This window comes from Heterocephalus glaber, unplaced genomic scaffold (genome assembly GCF_053883595.1).
Source record: "Heterocephalus glaber isolate CG9 unplaced genomic scaffold, H.glaber_assembly_v1.0 deba00001730, whole genome shotgun sequence".
NCBI lineage: Eukaryota > Metazoa > Chordata > Mammalia > Rodentia > Bathyergidae > Heterocephalus > Heterocephalus glaber.
Window position 1 is genome coordinate 3,673,568 of NW_028258441.1, and position 25,083 is coordinate 3,698,650.

Below are 25,083 nucleotides of genomic sequence, written 5' to 3' on the forward strand. Positions count from 1 at the left end.
TTGTATTATTAAGTGAGGGTAATAAAAATACATTAACTCTTAGCAAGAATAATAGAAGATATCCCCCCTTATTCTTCATATAATTCCATGCCTTATTATTCCTCTTTCACAATTTACTGCTCTCATGTTTATGTTAAAGGTCAATAATTAGTCTTACAAACCAATTTAGGTAAAATTCTTTGCATAGACATTTTTCCCAAAGGAAAAGTATCTACCCAAGTTTCAAATAAAAGGGTGGTATATATTTGAGGAAAAGTGTCATTTTAATACTTCATAAGCTGGATTTGTTAGTGGAAGGCAGGCAATAAAACAGTGACTACACACTATTTCTGGAGTAAAAAAAAGTAAGGTTTATATCAGCTTCTCTCACTTCCTTTCACTTCAATGTACTTAATATGTTTAATTTTGCTTCTTCATTTTTACGATGGAGATTGAAAATACTAATAAAGCATGCACCAATAAAAATTTAAAATAATAATAATGTCCAAAGAATTATGTGGAAAGAAATAAGAAAAGAAATTAAGAAGCTGCTCAAAAGTGGCTATTATTGTCATTATGGGAAATAATCATAAACTGATGATCCATTTCTTACAGAGAATTTAAAAACAATGATTTGAATATTATTTCAATTGAACCAAAGTTGCTAGGGAGTAAACATATTACAGGTTTTCAGAATGCAGTTTGAATTTAGATTTCAGGGAGCCAGTATGAAGCAAAATGGATGGATGGATGGATGGATGGACAGATACATGAAAGATAGATACATAGATGCATTCATACATAATGCATAAATTCAGGTTATTTTGCTTACATATAACAAAATTATGTTAGGAAAAAGTGTCCTCTTATTTCTTAGATTGTTGTCTGTATTAAGAGTTGAATACCATGGATATCCTGGTCTCTGATCCTCTTTTATTTGATGTATTATGTACACATATGTGACTCACTGGGAGCTGGAGTTGTATGTGGCAGTTTTGGATTACATACAAATGCTACTGCATAATATGATATGTGCTTCCGTTGCCAAAAATTGTTGAACAATGTTCCAAACTCTCTATCAATCTTATACCTATATATAAGATTATTAGATTTAGGTTTAGGAAATTTTAATTTTAGTTGCATTAGTTTTCTGTGTACACTTGGCTAGCTTGAATCTTTCTGCATTTCAGATTCATCACTGTAAAATAAAGGAGTTAGTAAAATAACCTCGGAAGACTACTCTAGGTATAAATTTGCATGGTTCTTTAATTTCCTGAAGACCTCAGTAGAGTTCTGATATTCAAAGAAAATGAAAAAATATATACTTATGGTTTCATCTTTAAAATGTGGATCAGGAGGAATAAAAAAGATCTAAGAAAAATAATTCTAACTACCAGAAAACCCAGAAGAAAGAGTGTGGTGGAATTGTGTTGGACCGTGGAGGAGCCAAAGGATTAAATTTTACATTCCTTCTCGATGAAATTTTAATTTTGCAATTGTATGTAGCTCTGATATTTTTAACTAATAGAGAAACTGAAACATAAATCAATATAAAATAGTCATATATATTTCTTGAGATAATCTAAAGGAAGTATAAAGCCCAGGTGTCTGGAGCGTGTAATAGCAACTTAATATCAAAGGGCTTTTATTTTCTTTTGCTTTAATTCTTATTCTTATATGTACATGTTTCCAGTACATAATGATTATATTCCTTATAGGGAATTAGTACATGCACATAACACATCTTAATTATTTTTTCAGCCCCTTTCACTCCCCCTATCCCTCCATAGGTCTTTTGCAAAAGGGAAGGAGCAGAAAGGGCTTTTCAACTGTGCTCAAAGTAATTAACTAAGTTTAGAGAAAATGGTGGGCCTATTTCTTAGAGAAAATGCTGCAATTATAATATTATAGTATAATATAATAACAGTATTTAAAATAATTATGTATTAGGTCATATTTATATGAGTTTACCAATTCCAAAGTGCATTAACTTATTTTATCTTATTCAATAAACCTAAAAAAATCTCAGTTCCCAATTTATTTGTTACTTACCACAGAAATAATATTTAAGTTGGGAAGAGATTAACAAATATAGTTAATATGAGTGAGCCGCAAGATAAATAAAGAAATATATTAAGATGGCTAGAGGACACATCAGATGCATTAATCTCCAAAACAATAATAACATGTCATGGTTCTAAATAATTTAGAGCTATCATGAATAATCATTGAGTAAAACTTGCTGAGCACAATAAAATGAACCAAAGACCAGAAATACATATTTCAGTTTTCAAAAAAATGTTAGTAACAGATTCCTATGACTAAAGCTGATAAATTTGACATTGAACACCAGGAAGATTCTACAAAAAATATTTAAATATCTGATTGTAAGTATTTAGAAAAGAAAATATCAATGGCTGGAAATTATTATGAATTCCACAGAGAACACCATAACAAACTAAAATTAATATCCAGTTGGGTTAGAATTACTAGTATGAGAGAAAGTATTAGCATAGTTTTCTTTACTTTAACATAAGATTAGAAGTTTTTAACTGACTAGATTCTTTGTATGTGCCAAGAATGTGATTTGAATATCATAAATGTGAAAATATACTTAGCTTGTATCATAGAAGCATAGTATCTAGAGTACACTTATTGTTAATGCACTCTGAAGTTAAAATTTTAGATTTTATGTTCCCATGATGCACAGGTATTACTTGGAAATAGACTAAATTTAAGAGTTACCCAATTCATATCCATGGCACATTTTCATGTTTGTAGTATAAGTAACAGTTTTCTTTATGGAATATTTTTTTCTTTATGGAAAATTTAATCCATGTTAAATTTGTGTTTTGACTTTATAATCCATTAGGCAAAATTGATTTTATTTTTGGTATCTTGACTTTTGAAGATAATTTAAAAATATATTAGATCATTAAACTTTGAATAACAATTTTTAAAGCTACTATGAGTTTATTCAATAACTCACATAGTCCTAACCAAATTTTGCAGAAATTTATGCATTAAATATTCCTTTTCAAAATAATGTAATGCAAATCCTGTTGATGAAAAAGATTCAGTTGGAGGGCCGGGGATTTAGCTCAGTGGTTCCTCCACCTGCCTCGCAAGCACAAGGTCCTGAGTTCGATCCCCAGTACCAAAAAAGCAACAAAAAAAGAATCAGTTGTATAAATAAAATGACTTTTGGAACCCTGTTGCACAAAATTATCTTACCTCCAATAAGAAAGCATCAGTGTCATATTATATAGGTAATTAGACATTCTAGTGGGCAGAAACTCTAATGAATTTAAGTATATTCTTTTTGCAAGCTACTGTATCATGATACTCAGATAGAAACAAAGAGTTGAAGTATTTGATTTCAAGATTTACCTCCTCAGATAATTTCAAGCCAGAATAAAGTCTTACCTCAGCTTCCTTAAGTTTTGTAAAATTTGATTGTGATCCAATGTAGTATGAGATGCCTTTTGATGCCCCCTCCAGAGTTGCACCTCGTATTAAAAGAATGAGTAAGACGGCGTAGGGAAAAATAGCTGTAAAATATACCACCTGCCAAGAAAAACAGTGAAAGTTAGTGTTATTTTAAATCATTGTATATAATTATAGACAAGTAAAATTTTTAGCCAGTTCAGAGAGTCAAACCACTGGAGATTTCATAAGGTTATTAATAACTCTGATGATACCAATACCAAAGTTGGCATAATTTCCTATTTCTGTTCCCACTATCAAATGATCCATTTCCAAAATCACTTTGATGCATGAAGCAATATTTCCCAGGCTCATGTTGTAAATAAATAATACATCAGCAGTGATAGCTTTGGATCTACGTGGAATGCTTTCTTAAATACAGCCTTATAAATGTCTGATTGAACCGAATGTCTTTTTTTCAGTACATTATTGCATCAAGATATGAAGGAAAATTATTTTAAAACCTGCAATGCTTAGCATATATTAGGCCCCCAGAGAAAAAGAAAATATCTCCTAGTAGATATCCAAATCCCATTGAAGCTTTATTAAAGTGAATACTGAATACTCATTATTTAAAGCTCCTATTAAGAGATTTTGACAGCACTCACTCTAGTGTGCTGCTTCCATCCTAGAAAATACGAGGTTCCAGAGGAGCAGATTGCCTTTGAGGCTAGCTTTTCATTAACATTGATGATTTTTGATTCATAGCTCTTCTGTGTTTGATAATATCACCAAGCAAATGATTTAAACAAGTCGCCTGGAGACCAATAAAGAATAATTGCCTAGATAAATGGCCTTTAGTGGACTCTTCAAATATTAACATCAAAAAGGAACCAAAGCTTTCAAAAATGTGCAACTTGAACGTGTTATGAAGTTTCCACTGGGTTTGTGATGTTCACATTATTTTTGTGATATAACAACATGTTTCCTTACAATTTAATGCTAATTGAATGTGCTAGGTGTTGTACTAGAAATACGAACATAAAACCCTCAGTATTTTTGTCCTCCATCTTTCAGGTAAGTTTATTCTAGTAGTTAAAAAGACAAACATACACTCCTGTAATCCCAGCCTTTGGGAGGCTGAGGCAGGAACATTATTGAAAGTTCGAGGTCAGCCTGGGCTACATACTGAGCACAAGGCCAGCCTGAACTAAATAGCAAGACCCTGTCTTAAAAAACATACAGCAAAAAATACGTAAACGTTTACTCTTCTTGGTATTGTGAAACTTCTCACAGAGAAAATTTCTTGTTTTCTAAAATTGTCATTGTGCTCTCTGAAAGTTTAAAAATAAAACAATAGATAAAATAGAATTTATTTTAGAAGAGTAGGTTCACCTTTCAGTGAACTCGCAGGTTCTGACTCAATTTTGGAAAACTTTGATTTTAGAGGATAATTGTATAGTACTTTTCTATGTCTCTCTGTAAAGGGAATCCTGGTTCTATTACTGTACATAATATGGATCTAGACTTTCCAGTAGTGGGTCAGAAAATTTTAAAATGTATTCTCAAGTCTCAGAATGCTGAATCAACTAAAGGGTCTGAGTTTTGAGTAACACACAACTCCAGTATTAATTTTTGTTTGTTCTGTTTCTAACAGTAGCAGTAATCTTATTTGTTTACTTAAAATTAAGATGCCTGCTTAGAAAGCTTTTAGCATCTTTGAATGTTCCCATTATAGATAAACCATGCATTTGATAATTCTTAACACTGAACTACAATGAAATTGGAAGGCAGTTACATCACTACCTAATGTGTTTTTCAAATTACCTTGCCAGAAGACTTGATTCCTTTAATTAGAGATGCTCCGACTATGAGCCAAGCCAGAAGAAGGCACAGTGCTAAATACCACACAATTTCTCCAGTCTCATCTATTCCACTTGACCGTTGAAGTGCCACTTTACTGAAATATATAAGACCTTTTATGAACACAGAATCATTTGTCTAAAAATAATGAATTCTGTAATACATTTCATCCAAGGGGAAGCTTTATGAATATTGTGTCTTAACAGGAATGTTCTGTGAGCCTTTCATTAATAGATGCTACTGTATAGAAGGACAAAAAACTGCATTAAAAAGCCAAGATCTGAACTTCAGGGGTAAGGACAGCTAATCTAAATTTCCAAAACCTCTAATAATCCCCTAATATTTTAAGCTCCTTTTAAAAGAAATTAACCTTATATCATATGTTTACATTTACCTCAATACAATGTTTTTCTCATTAAAATAATAATGAAAATATTTTAAATTATGTTAAATATTTATTCCATACATGTATATATCAGCAAACTCAAATGGCTCCATTATTCACATCTTTTTCAAAGTCTTTCTGTAAAACTCCATGATTTTTCATGAGTGATGTGCATGAATCTAGAATCTTAATTTTTACCTTGATGTTTGGGAATATTTCAATCTTCAAAACTTTTAAAATCCATATTATAGAATATAGCATAGAGGCTCCTTATAAAATTAAAAAATAGATTTATCATATAATCTTGCAATCCCACTAGTGGATAAATATCTAAAGAAATAAGTACATCAAAGAGACATCTGCATTCCCATGTTATCTGCAGCACTACTCACAATAGCCAGGAAATGAAAACAACAACAACCTAAGTGTCCATCAACTGATGAATGGATAAAGAAAATGTCACACATAATAGAATATTTTCTGTCATATAAAGAATGAAATCTTATCATTTCTGAGAACATGGATGGAACTGGAGAGTGTTATATGAAGTGAAATAAGCCAAGCACAGAAGAAAAAGTACCCCATGATCTCATTTATATGTGGAATCAAAAATAGGTGATCTCATGTAAGTTTAAAATAGAACAATGGTTACCAGAAACTGAGGACAGTGGGGGATGGGAATGGTGAAAGGTTGATCAGTAGGCACTAATTTACAGTTAGATTGGATCAAGAGGTTCTGGAATACTATTGCACAGTACAGTGACTATGATAGTAGCTATGTATTGTAAATTTCAAAAGCTACAAGAGGATTTTTGAAAATTTTTCAAAACACAGAAATGACAAATGTTTAAGGACATAGGTATATTCAACATAGGCATATTTAACCTGATATAAACATTATACAATATATACATTAATATGCACATGTTTTATATTTCCATGTATCAGTTAAAATATTTTAAAAGTTATAGAGGGCATTAATATGCGGATGAAGGAGAGTTCATTCAGTATTAAACTCAAAGGTATTGGGTAACAGTAGTGAGTAGGCATAAAGAAGGATAATTTAAAATTAGTAAAATGTAAATATAACCCTGAATACCTATTCTTACCATACAATGACAATAGCATGCAAAGTAGATGTTGAGGAATTGCTACAATAACAATCGTGCCCCTCAGTATTACCTATTGTTCCATTGTTTATCATTAAAATTTTCTTTCAGGGCCAAGGATTTAGCTCAGCAGCATACCACCTGCCTGGCAAGCTCAAGGTCCTGAGTTCGATCTTTGGTACCAAAAAAAATTTTTTTTCTTTTATAGTTGAAATTTTTTCTTATAAACAAACTCCTAACACAGGAATTTCTGAATAAATCATTAAAGTCTTGTGCCCACTGAACAACCAATTTATAAAAGACACATTGTTAACAAAGTCCTAGTCCTGCAAATAATTACTGTTCACCTAGGATAGATAAATATTTGAATCAAATGAAGTATAATTCTCTATGATTTCCATTTTTTTTCTATTTATGTGAGTTAAGCAAAGGAATGGTCAATATATCAGTCACTTATAAAAAAAACTGTTTAATAACATCTGTTTAAGAAGTGAATCATCTAGTGCACTTACTTCCAATATTGTTCACTGGGAAGTTGCCCTGGCTGATAAATTTCACTGCCATTGATGCATGTATAATTGTTGGCATCTATCCAGCTCATATTCACTTGGATGATGTCTCTTGCTCTTATACTCACATTACAGTGAGTGACTAAAAATGATAGAAGAAATACAGAAACAGTCATGTATTTACTTTTAAAGGAGTACTTTCTTGGAAAAAGTTTAAATGGTAAAATGTTTATTTAAACAACTGTCTAAATTGTTACTTTGTGAAGGTAGAGTAAAAATAATCCACAAATACAATAAACTACTCTCATTTAGCATCTTAAATAATCTCTACTACTAAGCTAAGAGTGAGTATAATACTAACTTCCCTTTTAAACTGTAACGGTATTTATAATAATAACAGATATATAATAACAATTATTTCAGTTGAAGCTTAGTGCGCTAAAGAACTTTTAGTAGGTGGGCTTATCCTATCTAATCTACATAGACAAATTGATACCTTAAAATTCCTCAAAAATATTAAATCTTTATAACTTTATCCTCTGTGTAAACCTGGTAATAGCCTGCAATACTGATGCTATGTTATTCTGAAGATTAACAACATATTGATATGAGCAACATTCACTGTTTCCTGAAGCGCACAATTCTGTGATTATGGATAGTACTTCTCTGTCTCTTTATCACTTTCTCTTTGTCTTATTTCTCTCCTGCCCAAGGCTTAGTCCTGAAAGGTGTTCTGCTTAGCATGGTTTAGCATTCCTGGCTGCCCAAAAGATTCAGATTATATATGCCATATTTGCTTTAACTATTGACCTATGAGCCATTTAAAATTGTATCAAAGTTAGAAAATTATTTACTCCTTCAAGCTTATTTAGAATATATAAAAGAAATGATGTGGAGTTGATAATATTTTAAAAATTAAATCAATGAAATTTACCTATAGGTGATCTGCTACAGTTTTTGTCTGACCAAGAAGAAGAGCAAGTTTTCCATGGTAGTTCACTTTGAAATGAAGCAAACAAGTAGTAAAGACTGTAGCTAATTATGACATTATAATATATTGTCACAAAAATGGATATCAAGACCATTGTAATTCCCACACCTGGAAAAGAGAACAATTAAAATATACTCAAGTGAAATTTGTTTTACTAATTCATTAAACAAGTCCATCTCAATTTTCACAAAATCTATTTAAATGAAAAATAAAGTTTCAAATAACTGTTTTCTTCCTTTTTGAGGAGGAAAGTAAGGGGTACAGGGGAATGGTACTCTCCAAGTAGCTTTCTTCTCATTTTAAAAAAAAGTTTTGACAATTGGTTTCCTAAGACAATTCTTCAGTTAGTTAGAAAAGATAATAAGGATGAGAAAAAAACCTGCATTAAGCAATCAAATTCACATAAAACCTATATCTATTACTCTTTCCTATTAAGTCTGCAAATTCTTGTCAGTGTGGGCACATTGGACAATTTTTAAAGTCAAAACTTGTATTTATTGACTCATTGACCAATACTTACATTTTCATCTCTTAACCTACATTTTAGCAAGGAGAAAATGAAGCCTTTCAATTAATGTCTTTAAAAGACACAGTACAGTATTTCTACAAGTATAGGTAAATAAAACTCAGTAATTCTGTAGCAATTTGATTTTAAACCTCCAAACTTTAACTCCGTAGTTTCAAAATGGAGTTTGGCAGATTGAATATAACTTCTAAGCCTAAGACTTGATTTTTAAGTAGCTTCTCCAATCTTTCAGTACAATATTCTATTCACCTCACTAGGAATTTATTTTTATGTCACACTGAAAGTTTTCCAAGTAATTTTCACCAGGTAGCACATTCCAAAATGATATTTAATCTTTGGAGAATGGCAGTTTGATGTTTTTATAACACTAAAGGCATTTTTCAGCTTTAGCAATGTCCTAGTTTATTAGGAGCATACAGGAAAATAAGGTGACCTGATTTTTAACTTTTCTGAATGAAGATTCTTATATGACGTGTAAAAATAGCAAGAAAAGGGTTGTATACAAAGTAGTTAAAAAGCCAAAGTACCAATAAAATAAAAGTTTTTAAAAGCCAGAGCCAAAGAAGTTAATGCACAACAAACTATGTGTCAAAATAATTTTTAATAAGATGAGGTACCAGTTGTTGATTCTTTGTGCTAGTTCCTGTGCTACTGAGGTTTGTTCATAATTGATAATTTGAAATAGGAAGAAAAGGTCCAAAGGGGTAGGGGAAGTGGAAGGGGAAGGGGAAAGGAAAGAAGGGAAAGGAAAAATTATGAGAAAAAAAAAAGGAAACAAAGTCTGTGTAAATAGGGAAGGGTGGAGGGGGTGAAGGGCGGACAGGTAATGGGGAAAAAATAAAAACCAAGATACATCATGTACAGGTACAAGCACCCAATGATAAAGGTAAACATATTGTATACCTAAAATGTACCAATAAAATAATTTAAGGAAAAAATAAATAAATAAAAATAATTTTTAAAATAAAATTGGAAAAATACATAATGACACTCTTACCAACATTTCTAGTGCCCTTTCTAATCCTTCCCATACTTTCAGTCAGGTTAAACAAATAAATTAACATCTGACTTTCAAATTCTATGTATGGTGTCAAACTACACAGAGAAACAATAAGCATGCTCCTTTGCCTTAAGATGTCAGAATATTATTTGAATTTTTATTTTTAATTAACAGATAATATTGTATTTTTCATGTACACCATGAATTTTTAAGTATAAATACATTGTAGAATGGCTAAATCTAGCTAATTAACAAATTCATCACCTCATATAGCTATCATTTAATTGTTAGGAACACAATTATTATTGTATTTTCAAGAATACAATATGTTGTCATAACTGTAGTTACCATACTGTCACTATTGAATTTGTAAACTTGTAGATTATAAATATTTTGGAACTATTTCTTCTATCTACTTGTAACCATATATCCTTTGACTAGGTACCCCTCCCTTCTATATAAATACTCCAGCCTCTGGAAACAGCCATTCTGTCTTCAGCTTCTATGTAGTCAAACATTTCAGAACATTTTTTCCTACACATAGTGAAGGATACATCAAGCAATAATCATCATGATAATAACATTTTAATACCAACCTTGAAACAATGGCAAAATCTTCCAAACTGAAACTGGACCTAAGCTAGCAAATTGTCCCAGTGAACACTCTAGAAAGAACAAAGGCAATCCAGCCAAAGCCAGCATAATTGCATAAGGTATCAAGAATGCACCTAGAAAAGGTAAAAAGAGAACAAAAGTACTATTACATTTCAAAGTCTTGATGGTACCTTGACAAATAGTATATTTTAAAGATCTCTTGATACACAGAAGTCAGAATGTGCTAGGTTTGGTCCTCAAATTTAGTATTTTCTGTGAGATAAAAGCTGACTCTAAACTCTGAATTTCTCATGTATGAGATGAGTATAATAGCATCTCCTAATGAAGTTATTGCGAATAATTAAAAAAATAGCCCCAGCTTAGGCACAAGGGCTGAGAGATCCCTGCTTGTCTACAGCCACACTCCGTCCAGCTCATCATGCACACTTGCAACCAGCGAAAAGGTGAGGAAGCCCTTGGCACACTCACTGGCAAGCAGCTTAGGTGCAGGGGTGTCTGCAAACCCCCCACCCCCCCACCCCTGCCTCTGGCCTCTTGGCTGTGCAGCTACCTGGTTCCACACTACAGAGGCACAGGGGGACATAAAGGCCATTGTCCTGAGCTGCAGAAGTGAACAATAGATAGAGGCCCCCTCTCTCTAGCTACTTGATGAACACTGAAGCTCACTGAAAAAGTGAAGAGAATCTCTGCAATAAAGGCACACCAGACCACTGTACTTGGTAAGTTAGAGGGATCATCACCTCCCATCAGAACCTGGACTATCTTCAGGGAAAGGGGATCTGGATCCTGCAGTAAAGCCTTGCAGAGTTCAACCCTACAGGAGGACAGGGAGCTCAACTTGGGACTTGCAGCCAGAAATCTGCCTGAATCTGAAGGGTTTGTGACTGGCTTGCAGAGACTCATTGACTTATATCTGCACACTGTTGCCCATGTTGTCTATTGTGACAGCAGAGAAATACCCAGAAGGAGGCCATTCATTTTTGTCTTTTATTTGTTATTTTCAAAATTATTATTAATATTTGTTTGTTCTTATTTTTAATTTTTTTCTACTCTTTTCAAACTTTTATTTTTTTCTTTTTGTTTTCTTGTCTCTTTTATTTCTCTCTCTCCCTCCCTTGCTCCCCTGCTGTCCCACATTGTTCTTCATCTCCTTTTTGTTCCTGTTCTGGCCCTAATTCACATTTCTTTATTCTTCTATCTCTGACCTGTGTCCTCTGGCCTCACTGACAACCTTCCCCTATCATTCTACCTACCTATTCTTCCCTCCCCAACTCCTTCTAACTCCCCATCCCAAAGGCTAAACTTGCTATATTGACGAGTTTATTCACTAAAAGCATATGTTGCATTGGTCCTCAATTTTGATTTAATTCACCCAGTTAAAGATGACAGATTAATAACTACTACAAATTATCATTTTCTAAGATGTACTTGATGCTATGGTGTTGCTGATTGTATCACTTAGACTAAGGGGTTGTGATTGATCTAATCAGTTGTCCTTCCTGGTATAATGAAAATGAGATAGCCTCCGAGCCATTAGAGGCTCAACACCTAAAGACCAGGTATATCTGGAAGACACCTCTGAGAAATGATCATTCCATAAGAGTTCTAAATACAAGCAAAAAAATATTGCAATAAGCAACTTTGAAGTATCAACCCAGGAATTAAACCAAGGACAATACCAAAAACAAAAAATGAAAGACATCTAAGCAAGGCACAAACTCAGACTTCCAGCCCACAAAAGGCAAATACTGGGGGAAATGAGGTGGAAAAGTCTGATAATCAGCCACCTGGACACCCTGAACTGATAGCACAGGAAGTAACAAAACAGATGAATAAGGCTCTAGAAAAATTCGAAGCAGAAGTAATCTCTGAGATAAATATAGAGATGGTGAGCAGAGTGAAGACATGATAAGAGTCTCTAGAACAGAATCAGATAAAAAAAATAGATGAGCCCAGAAACATGCTGGAAGGCATGAATGTCCAGCATAAGAAAGAAATGGAAACCATGATCACCCAGCATAAGAAAGAAATGGAATCCATGAAACAGATTCAAACAGATATCAAGGAGATTAAAAACACCATTGAAAGTATGCACAACAGATTACAGGAATCTGAAGATAGAATATCAGATATAGAGGACAGGATTGTGTTTAATGACCATGAAAACAGAGATTTCTCAAAAATAGTAAGGGACCAGGAGAAATCAACCCAGCAGCTATTAGACGATGCAAAGAAGAATAACATAAGACTGATAGGAGTCCAGGAAAAAACAAGAGAAAGTACAATTGACATAAAAAATCTTTTCACAGAAGTAATAGTAGAAAACGTCCCACACAGAGGTAGAGAATTGGACATACAGATAAGTGAGGGATGTAGAACTCCAACTACTCACAATCAGAAAAAATCTACACCTAGACATATAATAGTCAAGATCCCAGAAACCCAATAGAAGAACAAAATCCTACAAGCAGTTAGAGAAAAGAAACAAATCACCTACAAAGGAAAGCTCATCAGAATCACAGGAGATTTCTCAACACAAACCCTCACGTCAAGGAGAGCCGGGAGGGAAGTATTTCAAGCCCTAAAAGAAAATAACTTCTGACCTAGAATGTGGTATTCCGCAAAATTGCCTTTCTTTTTTTTTTTTGTATTAAATTCTTTTATTGGTACATTGTAGGTATACAACACAATTACATTTCTCATTGGGAATTGTACCTTTACATAATGCATCTTGGTTCTTATTTTTTCCCCATTCCTAGCCCTCCCTTCACGCCCTCCACCCTTCCCTATTTACAAAGACTTTATTTCCATTTTTTCCATTTCTCATCATTTTTTCCTTTCCCTTCTTTCCTTTCCCCTGCCCCTCTCACTACCCCTACCCCTTTGGACCTTTTCTTCCTATTTTGCATTATTGATTATTCATTCTAATCATTGGTACATTTTAGGTATACAATATAATGACATTCATCATTGGAAATTTGCACTTTTACATAGTCTCTCTTGGTTCTTATTTTTCACCCTTGTCCAGCCCTCCTGTCAACCCCTCCATTCCTCCCTATTTACAAAGATTTTGTTCCCATTTTTCCATTTTCTCATATTAATCCCATTCCCTTCTATCCTTTCCTCTAGCCCTCCCACTTCCTTCCCCTTTACCCCCTTTCTTCCTATTTCTCATTACCTATTATACATTTAGTCCTTATTTACACTTTCAGTTTCTCACACCAGAGAAACTATTCGGATTTCAAAACTGATGGGGAAATTATAAACTTCCATGACAAAGAACACCTGAAAAATTTCATGAACACCAAACCAGCACTCCAAACAATTCTAAGCAATATCCTAGAAAAGGACAATGAAGGTCACAACTCCATGAGGTGCAACAGAGGGAAACCATCAGCCAAGCTAAGAAACTGAAGGGAAAGGGGGAAAAAGAAATAAGAAATAAAAGAGCCAACTACAGTAAAACATCATGACAAGGATGAGTCAATATCTATCAATTATAAGTATCAATGTTAATGGCCTCAATTCACCAATCAAAAGAAATAGACTGGAAGAATGGATTAAGAAGCAAAATCCAACAATATGCTATATACAACAAACACACCTAAGCCAAAAAGAAATTCATAGATTGAAAGAAAAAGGATGGAAAACAGTTCTTCACACCACAGGAACCCGGACAAAAGCAGGGGTAGCAATCTTATTTGCAGACAAAGTAGATTTCAAACCAAAACTAATTAAGTGAGACAAAGGTGGTCACTACATCTCTGTGAAGGGAACAAGCCAAGAGGAAGAGATGACAATCATTAATATATATGCACCAAATACGAATGTCCCCAAATATACAAAACAAATATTAATGAACATGAAAAACTGAATAACCACTAATACAATTGTAGTGCGGTACCTCAACACCCCACTATCACAAATAGACAGATCATCTAGACAAAATATTAACAATGAAATTTGAGAATGGAACCAAGCTATTGAACAAATGGACTTAGTAGATGTTTACAGATTGTTCCACCCCACACAATCAGAATACACATTCTTTTGGCCTGAACAAGGGTCATTCTCCAAAATAAACCACATGCTATCTCATAGGACATGTCTATGCAAATGTAAAATAATTGAAGTTAACCCCTGTATATTATCAGACCATAGTGCCATAAAATTGGAGATCACTAACATAAGAAACCAAAAAAAAACCCCACAAACAAGTGGAAATTGAATAACCCTCTCCTGAGCAACTAATTTGTCACAGAGGAAATTAAGAAATTAGACAGTTTCTACAAGTAAATGATAATACCAGTACAACATACAGGAATCTATGGGACACAATGAAAGCAGTTTCATCAGGGAGATTCTTAGCAGTGAATGCCCATATTAGGAAGACAGAGAAAACTCAGATAAATAACGTAATCCAGAACTTCAAGCTCATAGCAAAAGAAGATCATGATGAACCCAAAGCTCATACAAGAGAGGAAATTATAAGGATCAGAGCAGAAATCACTGCAATGGAGACTAAGACAATGATGAAAAAATCAATGAATCAAAGAGTTAGTTTTTTGAAAGAATAAATAAAATTGATAAACCTTTAGTGAACTTTATTAAAAAAAGGAAAGAAAAGGTTCAAGTCCATGCGATCAAGAATGAAAAAGGTGAAGTCACAAAAGACCCAGTAGAAATCCAGAGGATCATGAATACCTACTTTGAGAACCTGTACTCTAATAAAATGGAAAACATGGAAGTGGAGAGATTCCTAGATACATACAAATTGTCAAAGTTAAATTAAGAAGATATAGAAATTTTAAACACTGCAATCACAATGAGTAAAATTGAAAATGTAATCAAAAATTTACCAACAAAGAAAAGCCCAAGTCCTGATGGCTTCACTGCTGAATTCTACAGGATATTTAAAGTAGAACTATTGCCATTACTATTTAAACTCATCAAGGAAATTGAAAGGGAAGCAATACTTCCAAATTCATTCATGGAAGCAAGTATTACTTTGATTCCAAAACCAGAGAAAGATCCAACTGAAAAAGAGAACTACAGGCCAATCTCCCTAATGAACATAGGTGCAAAAATCCTCAACAAGATACTGGCAAACAGAATACAGAGGGTCATCAAGAAGATCATGCACCCTGACCAACTCAGATTTATCCCATGGATGCAAGGATGTTTTGACATACATAAATAAATAACTGTAATACACTATATTAATAGAGCCAAGTACAAAAAAACATATGATCATCTCAATTGATGCAGAAAAAGCATTCAACAAAATCCAACACCCATTCATGATAAAAACCCTACAGAAAATTGGAATAGAAGGTCTTTATCTCAACCTGATTAAGGTTATCTATGAAAAACCAACAGCCAACATCATACTAAATGGTCAAAAATTGAAAACTTTCTTGCTAAAATCAGGAACAAGACAAGGATGCCCTCTACCATCACTCCTGTTCAATATATTTCTAGAAACATTAGCCACAGCAATTAGAAAAGATAAAGAAATAAAAGGAATGAAGATAGGAAAGGAAGAAGTTAAACTATCATTATGTGCTGATGATATGACACTTTACATTGAAAGCCCAAAAAACTCCACCAAAAGACTTCTAGACTTAATTGACAGATTCAGTAGAGTAGCTAGATACAAGGTCAACCCTCAAAAAACAATAGCCTTCTTATACACAAATAACAGACTCACTGAGAAAGAAATTAGGGAAACAATTCCTTTCACAATAGCATCCAAAAAAATGAAATATTTAGGAATCAATCTAACAAAGGATCTCTACACTGAAAACTATAGCACTCTGAAAAAAAGATCGAAGAGGATATAAGAAAATGGAAAGACATCCCTTGCTCCTGGGTAGGCAGAACAAATGTAATGAAAATAACCATACTTCCAAAACTACTACATAGATTTCGTGCAATGATGATTGAAATTCCAACAATATACTTCACAGAACTAGAGAAGGTAATCCAAAAATTCATTTGTAATCAGAAGAGACCTAGAATAGCAAAAGCAATTCTAGGCAACAGAGACATGGCCGGGGGTATCACAATCCCCAACTTGAAACTATACTACAAAGTTACTGTGATAAAAACAGCATGGTACTGGCAAAGAAACAGATCCGAGGATCAGTGGAACAGATTAGAAGATGCAGAATCAACTCCAGACATGCTAAGCCACCTCATCTTTGACAAAGGAACAAACCACCCTCATTGGAGAAAAGATAGACTATTTAATAAATGGTGTTGGAAAAACTGGATTTCAACCTGCTAACAATTAAAACTAGACCCATAATTATCACCATGCACTAAACTAAGATCGAGGTTGATTAAAGATCTAAATATTAAAACAGAAACACTAAACTTGCTGGATGATAAGTTAGGTAGAACTCTTGAAGACATTGGCATAGGAAAAGACTTTATGAACCAAACCTCAGTAGCACGGGAGCTACCACAAAGAATCAACAATTGGGATCTCAACTAATTAAAAAGTTTCTGCACTGCAAGAGAAACCACCAACACAGCTAAGAGACAAACTACAATGTGGCAAGAAATTTTTAGCAGCAGTTCCTCAGACAAAGGACTACTAATCTAGAATATATAAAGAACTGAAAAAAATCAGACCCTCCCAAATTCAAAGACCCAATTCAAAAATGGGCGTCTGAAATGAACAGACATTTCTCAGACAAAGAAGTAAAAGCAGCAAATAAACATATGAAAAAATATTCAACATTACTGGTCATTTGAGAGATGCTCATGAAAACAGCACTGAGATTCCACCTCACCCCAGAAAGAATGGCTGCTATCAAGAAATCATCCCATAGCAAATGCTGGCAGGGGTGTGGGGAGAAATGAAGCCTTCTCCATTTTTGGTGGGAGAACAGACTGGTGCAACCACTGTGGAAATCAGTATGGAGATACCTCAAAGAACTAGGGCTAGAGGTCCCATTTGACCCAGGTATTCCCATGCTAGGTATCTTCCCAAAAGAATTATACCACAGCGATACATGTGCACCCACATTTATAGCGGGACAGTTCGTATTATCTAAAGCTTAGAAACAGCCCAAGTGCCCATCAACTGGAAACTGGATAAAGAAGATATAGGTTTTTTTTTTATAAAATGGAGTATACTCGGCCATAAAGAATGAGAAACTAGAGTCATTTATGGCTAAATGGATGCATATCAAGGCCATACTCTTAAGTAAAATAAATAGGACACACATGTGTAAATACCAAATAGTTTCTCTAGTGTGAGAAACTGAAACTGTAAATAAGGATTAAAATGATTAAAATGAATAATTGAAAATTCAAAATAGGAAGAAAATGTCCAAAGGTGTAGGGGAAATGGGAGGGGAAAGGGAAAGAAAGAAGGAAAAGGAAAAATTATGAGAAAAGAAAATAATGGAAACAAAGTTTATGTAAATAGGGAAGGGCGCACAGGTAATGGGGAAAAAATAAGAACCAAGTACATCATGTACAGGTACAAGCACCCAATGATAAATGTAAATGTATTGTATACCTAAAATGTACCAATAAAAGAATTTAAGCAAAAAAAAGAAAGAAAGAAACACAATAGCTTAAAAGGTAAAACAGCAGACTGAATGATCACAATCTGTAGAGTTGGAAAGGTCTAGTTTAAAATGCTGCTCTACTATTTACTAATTATATGACCTAGAGCAATTTACCTATGAACCTTATGTTCCTCATAAAAGGGGAGAATAATACAATCTCATCAGTTTCTGGTACGGGTTCAAATATTAGGCCTATGTGCAAACACTTGGCAGCATGACAGGCACATATCCCATGTTCGATGTTAGTTTCCTCTCCTTCTTCCTTTAAAAATAATGATCACTTTTTACGACCAAGAGTCCAAATGCTAAATGTTGCTCAGAGTAGAATTTATTGCAATTAAATTCATTAATTTCAAAACAGTTTCAAGACTACTCAATGTGAATAAGAACATAGTAATTTTGATAGAATAATCTAAACATAGCAGACACACTCATTGTTAACTTTCAATTCAGAAGGACCATCTCTCTTTCCCTTCCCTTTAACCAGCCCCACTCCTTTAAATTAAACCTTTATCATTGTACATTTTTCCTGTGCACTTTTAGGCATATCACTACTCATTGAAACCTTTACCACATTATAAATTGAAGCACAGACAGAATTTTAAACCTATTAATCAAATAGTCTGTAAGTCTTAGCAAAGTTTAATGAAGGTAATGTATGAATTAGTGGATAAAATAAGCATTTGGATTATGTACGATTCATTTACACATGTTAAGATATTCCTCAAGTATTTTTCATATTATGATACTGCAACACTTATCTAGGAATCCTGTTTTCCAACCCTTAAAATAGGTGCAACACAAAATGAGACTAGTACTTATTACATACCCATATTTAAGTGGCTTGGCTGGAATGCTACCCATGAAAATCATTAGACCATAGAGAAAAAAATGTGTGTACAGATGTTGTAATATGCATACTATCATTACTATGACCGTAGGACTGTAAGTACTACCAGTAATAAATATGAAGAAAAATAACACAAAATATCTCTATTTATCTATAATAATAAAGGTTTATAAAGCTCAGGGTTGACAGGTGTTTTGAAAAAGATGATTATTTTATTCATTGTTATCTATGGGTTTTTATCCATCATATCATTTCATATTAATAATGACCATAATTGAGAAATGATTAATATAAACAATGGCCACTGATGATGTTAGACCTCAATGGGGTCGTAAACTACTAAAAATAATCTACAAATACAAATGTTTCCAGATTTTAACAGCAGTTTTCTAAATGTGAACATATTTTTAAACTCAATCTATTAACATTTGACATATTTAAATTTCATGTTCCTCACATACTCTTGACGGACGGGAAAACAATTGAGAGAATCTAGATTAGCTATTACCCAATGATGTGATCTTTAAAAACTTAGAGCCAATATAACATATTAACTTTCAGAGGAAGTGGCAAAAAAGATAATAGCACATGACAAACAATATTATTTGTCTGGGATGTATTTTTAAATTGTCTATTAACATTTCCTAGAAATTTATGAGAAATACTGGGTGTTGTACTCAAGGCACAGGAAATTTCTTTCTCTAAACATGAGAACAAGTGATTTGAAAGAAGTCAAGAAGTCTGATTACTTCATTTCAGCACACTGAACCTTTGAATATAGACATCACAAATGATCGTGATTTCTGTCTCATTTTGTATGTAATACACTAAACCCATTACTGAATGAGTTATGTCCTACATAAGGGAATTTACGCTACCAATACTTAAGTTGTTTAGTAAACAGAGCATTTCTTAAGTCTCTGAAGGCCAGTGTAACTGGTTTATATACCCAATTAACAAAAAATACAAAATTGAAATCTCACCACAAAAAATCCTATTGTACTAAGAAAAAATAATTATACTAGCATAGTTTTACTGCTTTGTTATGAAATACAAGGTTATGTCACCTCTACACTTCTAATAGAACCATTAAATACAAGTAAATAAAATGTGCAAGTGAAAAGTTGTTGCTACATTACTAGTGGATTGTGTAATTCATTTTATTTCCCTTAGTATGTCACCTCAGTTATTTTTTCTCCTTATTCTTATAGAACTCACCTTCGTGACTATAATGTGTAAACAGTATTATTTTGCAACAACAAAATAACCTAGCCTTGAACTAAACTCTATTGTGTTTTACGAGGATCTTTTACATGGTCAATCCACTTTGGGATACATACCATTTAAAATACTAAACTTTTAATTATCTCTTTCCACATTTAAAGTTACCAAAATGCAATGCTTATTCTACTAAATAAGACAATTTATTTCAATTTCTTAATAGAACTAGATTTCCCTGCTTTTCCCTTAGATTCATCTATAAATTAAAGCACTACTTGAGTCTGAAAAGATTATCACAGGAATATGCATAATTTTTTAAAAGTCCCAGTTGAAGTTTACATGGAATCTCAAATCAGAAGCCCAGAAGTACTAAGTATAAAGCTTTCATGAAGTTTATGTCTATGAATTTTTTGAAACCAGATTCCTAACTTGAGATAGTTTAGAGTCTAATAATAAACGTAGTATGCTTGCTTCTCCTCTTCCCTGTATATACCATTCATTAGCTCTCAAATATCCTCAGAAACCATATGGTACCCCAGTTACTACTGGAGGAAAAAGAAAAATGCCAAGAGGTTACCTCCACCATTGTTGTAGGTCAGATACGGGAATCTCCACACATTTCCCAATCCGACTGCATATCCGACCATAGATAGAAGATAATCTGATTTTTTTGACCAGTTACCACGGTCCTGATTCTCATCATTTTCACCAACATGGAAATTCTCAGACGAAGTGGTCACTTTCTGAGGAAAGAAAAATATCAACAGCTTGTCTTTTTACTATCACAAACCCCAAAGAAGCAAATATCACAGAAAGGAAGAAGAAAGAACAAACCCTGAATATGGTATCTAAGAGGAAAAAACCTGAAATAAGGGATGTTTCTGATTATAGACACACTTACATAACACTTTGTTGAGATAAGAAACTCTGTTGGTAAATATTTTTACCCTCTCTTCCACTGAGACCACCCAAATTTTAATGAAAAGGTTAAATGCTGCACCAACATAAAGGACAAGAAAAAGTGGACAAATAAATCAGTTTTCAAATACAAAATTTTAAGGATGAATTAGGAAAAATTAACATGCTTGAGATTGTAATAGATCTTTGAGAAGGATAAAATGTAGCTTCCACTGGAGTAAAAAAATTCATACAGTCCTTTTCTTATGTGCTGAGACTTTTGGATGTTTGGAGTTAAGGGAAGTGTAACTGTCCTCTCTGTCTTGGAGCATAAAATAAATACTTTTCTAACCACAGAATCACATACAGAGACAAATTTTCCTGTCCGATCAGGTGGAGCAGCTCTTGATTCAGTTCTGGAGGTGAGAAGAGAGGGGTTCTCTCCCAACCTGTCAGCTGCTCTGGGAGTTGGAAGTTTCCTCAGGTAGGTAAGGACAGTGCACTTTTGTGTTTCCCTGAAGCATACGGGCACAGTCTGGAGAAGTACAGAGAACAAGATTTTGTGGGGACTCACAAGGCAAGGCTGAGGTGGTCCTAAGTCACCTTGCTCCGAAAATAAGAGCTATTCTCTTTTTCCGCTACTCTATGGGATCATGTTAGGCTCACTTGAAAATAGTTAAAAGTAGAAATTTGGAGAACAGGGAGCAGCCACAGGAAACAAAAAACAGAGACTAACCCTCCCTCTTAAGAGTTCTCTTGGGCCCTCCACACCTCCAACAGCTCCCAGGCCCCTACCTCCTTCCCTTTGCACTTGAAGAAGCTCGGGCACTTCAATTTGTCCATGGTTCACTGATTCTCTCGGCTTGCTCCACCTTGCCTTTTCTCACAGTCTGCCTGAGCTTGACGGGTGGCAGGTGCACACTCCCCCGTTGTTACTGGCCAAAGTGAGCCACCTTGCCTAGGGGTGGGACCATTTATGGAGAAAAGCTCTCCCTTCCCCCTCCCGGGAGCCCAGTCATGTCAATTACCGGAAGGGACCAAAGTGAGGCTCTGGTTTTTCCCCAGGTAATCCTGCGTGTAGCAATTCCCTGCCGCGGCCCCAGGAAAGGGCTGGGCTGTGAAGGAGTGGAGTAGCCAGAGCCCAGATGACTGACAGCCTTTGACTCAGAGTTGTTAAGGTGCCTCAGCAATCTTGTCTCCTTTCCTGGATTTCCCACTTCCTTCTCACCTTGCCTCTCAGTCTAGTCTCTGTCCCTAGGCCAAGTGCTGATCACTCCTGGTGTTGGAGGGGGAATAGACACAGTCTAAGGGGTCCATTCTGCTCACCAAGATTCCTCTGGACACACCATACCTCCCTGGGCCCATTCCTAAAGTTTTACCGGTCATTAGAAAGCTCTTCATCCCCCAGGGCAAATGCTGCTCCCAAAGGGAAAGCTCCTGAATTGGGCACTTTGAAAAGTGGCCAGCTAAGATAATATTACTCAGCTGGCTCTGCCTGAAAAGAGTGACTTTGAATCTATGTCTCAGGCTTCTTTCTCAGCCTTCAGGACAGTTTTGCCTTTTACAAGGATTGCTTTGTGTAGTATTTCAAAGAAGCCAAATACAAACAAATTATTGAGCAGGTTTATAGGAAACTCTAACCCTAACAAAGGACTCTACTCTGCAAGAATGGTGAGACCAAGAAAGTAAACTGAAGAAACATCCCAGTTAGACCAGGGAGGTAATATTCATTATAATGCTGTCTACTTATGTAGCACGTTTTCATGAAAAACTCAAAGCATTTAAACTCAATTTATGCAGTAAGAGATGGTAGCAATTCTATGAAATATAGTATAAATCCATGCACACAGAGGAATCATCAGGGAAGCAAATTCTGTGTCTTAAGTATAGTTCCTTTGTTCCCTACTGGATGACAAAAACTTTCCATTTGCAGTAGAATAATACCTTCAGGAATCTAGGCAGATAGAAGAAAGTTCATGAAGAAATTATAGGAAATTATAAGAAGAAAGTATCAGTAAGTTTCATCTAACTAGGTCTTGAATGTCAGTACAGGTTAGTCTGTGGGGAGAGAGGGGGGAAGGAAAGGAGGGAGGCAGGGAGGAAGGGAGAGAGTCAGAGAGAGACCTATTAGAAGATGAAGAAATTATTACCCTATCTTAGACATAGAAGAGAGGGCAGAGTGAAGGGTTTATAAACCTATTTATAAAAGGATGAGCTAAGAAACAAATCCAATAATATCTATCAAACTATCAAAGTCAGATAGAAATGACAGGAATCCACTGTAGGCCACTTCAAACTGTTGGTAACTGAGGGAGTAGAAAAAGAATAGGAATTCTAGGGATAGAGATTGTGAGGATGGAAATCCAGAGTTTGTGGTAAGTAAAGGGGAAACCCGGCAATTTTCCCTGCCTGTTATTCAGTAGAGAAACTTTAAGTACCTTTGAGACTGGAGCACCTGAGGATAAAATTTAAGATAAAAGGTATTTTAGAGAAAGTTCTTTTTCTGTTTGGTGGGTGTTATTCCCATTGCCACAGATGGCTTTTCATGGCATGGCTGCTGCCTATCATTTTATTATCATCTTTTGCTGTTCTTCATCTCAAACTCTTAATCTTCTGTTTCCTGCCCTGTATATGTTGTTTCTCACCTCTGTGTCTTTGCCCATGCTATTTCTTCTTCTGGAAATTCCCATCCTCCTCTTAATTTGGCTAAGACTCATCCTTTAAGAGTCTGCTTAAGTGACACCTGCCCAGGTGTTTGCCCAACAGCTCCTCCTATGTTACCACAGACTAAGTTTCCATGCTTCTCTTCTGTATTCTTATGTGACCCTCTATTCTTTATACATTAAGTAAAATTATTTGCCCATAGACCTCTAGGATGTGAGTCCTATAAAGGAAGAAGACTACTTTAAAAGATTTTTTAAAAAAATAAAAGTTGTACATATTAACAGGGTATCATATAATGTTTGTAATATATATACATTTAAATGTTAAAATTGGGTTAAACCTATGTATCTCCCCAAATATTTATTAGTTCTTTGTGGTGAAAGTTCACAAAATCATTTCTTCTACCTTTTTGAAATACACAGTACATAATTATTATATAGTCACCATAATGTACACTAGTGCTCCAGAATTGCTTGCTCTTATCTAATTGTAAATTAGTACAAATTCATCAATCCATCCTCTCTACTGTCTCCAGTAACCACCAGTCTACTCTTGATTTCTATAAGTGCAACTATTTTAGAGAAAATATATATATATATATATATATATGTGTGTCAGGCAAGTACTGCATTATTTCATAATATATATGAGATAATGCAGTACTTGCCTGACTTATTTCACTTAACATATTGATCTCCAGTTCCATCCACATTGTCACAAATGACAAGATTTTGTTCTTTTTCTGGCTGAATAATGTTCCATGATGTACTAGTATTGTATTTCCTTTATCTGTTTATCAGTTGGTGGACACTTAGATTTTTTCCATTTCTTGTCTATTGTGAATAACGCAGTAATAAAGACAGGAGTGCAAATGTCTCTTTGACATACTAGTTTCATTTCTTTTGGATATATTCCTAGTAGTGGAATAGCTGGGTCATATAGTAGTTCTATTTTTTATTTATTGAGGAACCCAGGGAGATTGTCTTCTTATATTCCAAGAACCTAGCTCAGAACTGTATGCAGAGCAGACACTCAGTAAATATTTATGAGAACATTTGAATCACACCATTTAATGACTTTGCTGTCAAAAAAAGGACAAGAGGTCTAGAATTCGCCTCCATGAGACCATGTAATACCAGAAGAATGTTTACTCCTGTTTGGCATCTGACTCTAATTAATGAGCAAAATGGGTTGTAAATTTCTTTTATTTGGAAACTGAAAAAAGTATAGAAGTTGAGTGGGAAAAAGAAAGAACTACATAAACTAAGTCACAAGAATATGAATGAGTTGGTGTAGGAGATCATGAGAAGACTCTGCTAATTTTTGGAGAAACAAGAAATTAATGTTGGAGAGAGAAAGTGTTGCTATTTCTCAGTCTTGCAATAGTCGCCTGAGCTATTGCCTTATAGTCAATAATAAAGTGATGGTTAACTTGGGAGTAACCCATGACTAGCTTTAATTG

At 34.3% G+C, this 25,083-nt stretch overlaps 1 protein-coding gene across 1 annotated transcript in view; it reads right to left on the minus strand.

Moving 5' to 3' along the window:
* Slc6a14 (solute carrier family 6 member 14) overlaps positions 1-21,927 on the minus strand; it is a 37,430-nt gene extending 15,503 nt beyond the window's left edge. Inside the window, exons 1-7 of the mRNA XM_004872135.3 lie at positions 21,753-21,927; positions 20,638-20,803; positions 10,385-10,516; positions 8,206-8,370; positions 7,275-7,413; positions 5,233-5,365; positions 3,406-3,546 (exon numbers count right to left, since the gene is read on the minus strand). Of these exons, the coding sequence (XP_004872192.1) occupies positions 3,406-3,546; positions 5,233-5,365; positions 7,275-7,413; positions 8,206-8,370; positions 10,385-10,516; positions 20,638-20,803; positions 21,753-21,800 (924 nt within the window). The 5' untranslated portion in view covers positions 21,801-21,927. The remainder of the gene's footprint in view (positions 1-3,405; positions 3,547-5,232; positions 5,366-7,274; positions 7,414-8,205; positions 8,371-10,384; positions 10,517-20,637; positions 20,804-21,752) is intronic.
* Positions 21,928-25,083: the final 3,156 nt, after the last annotated feature.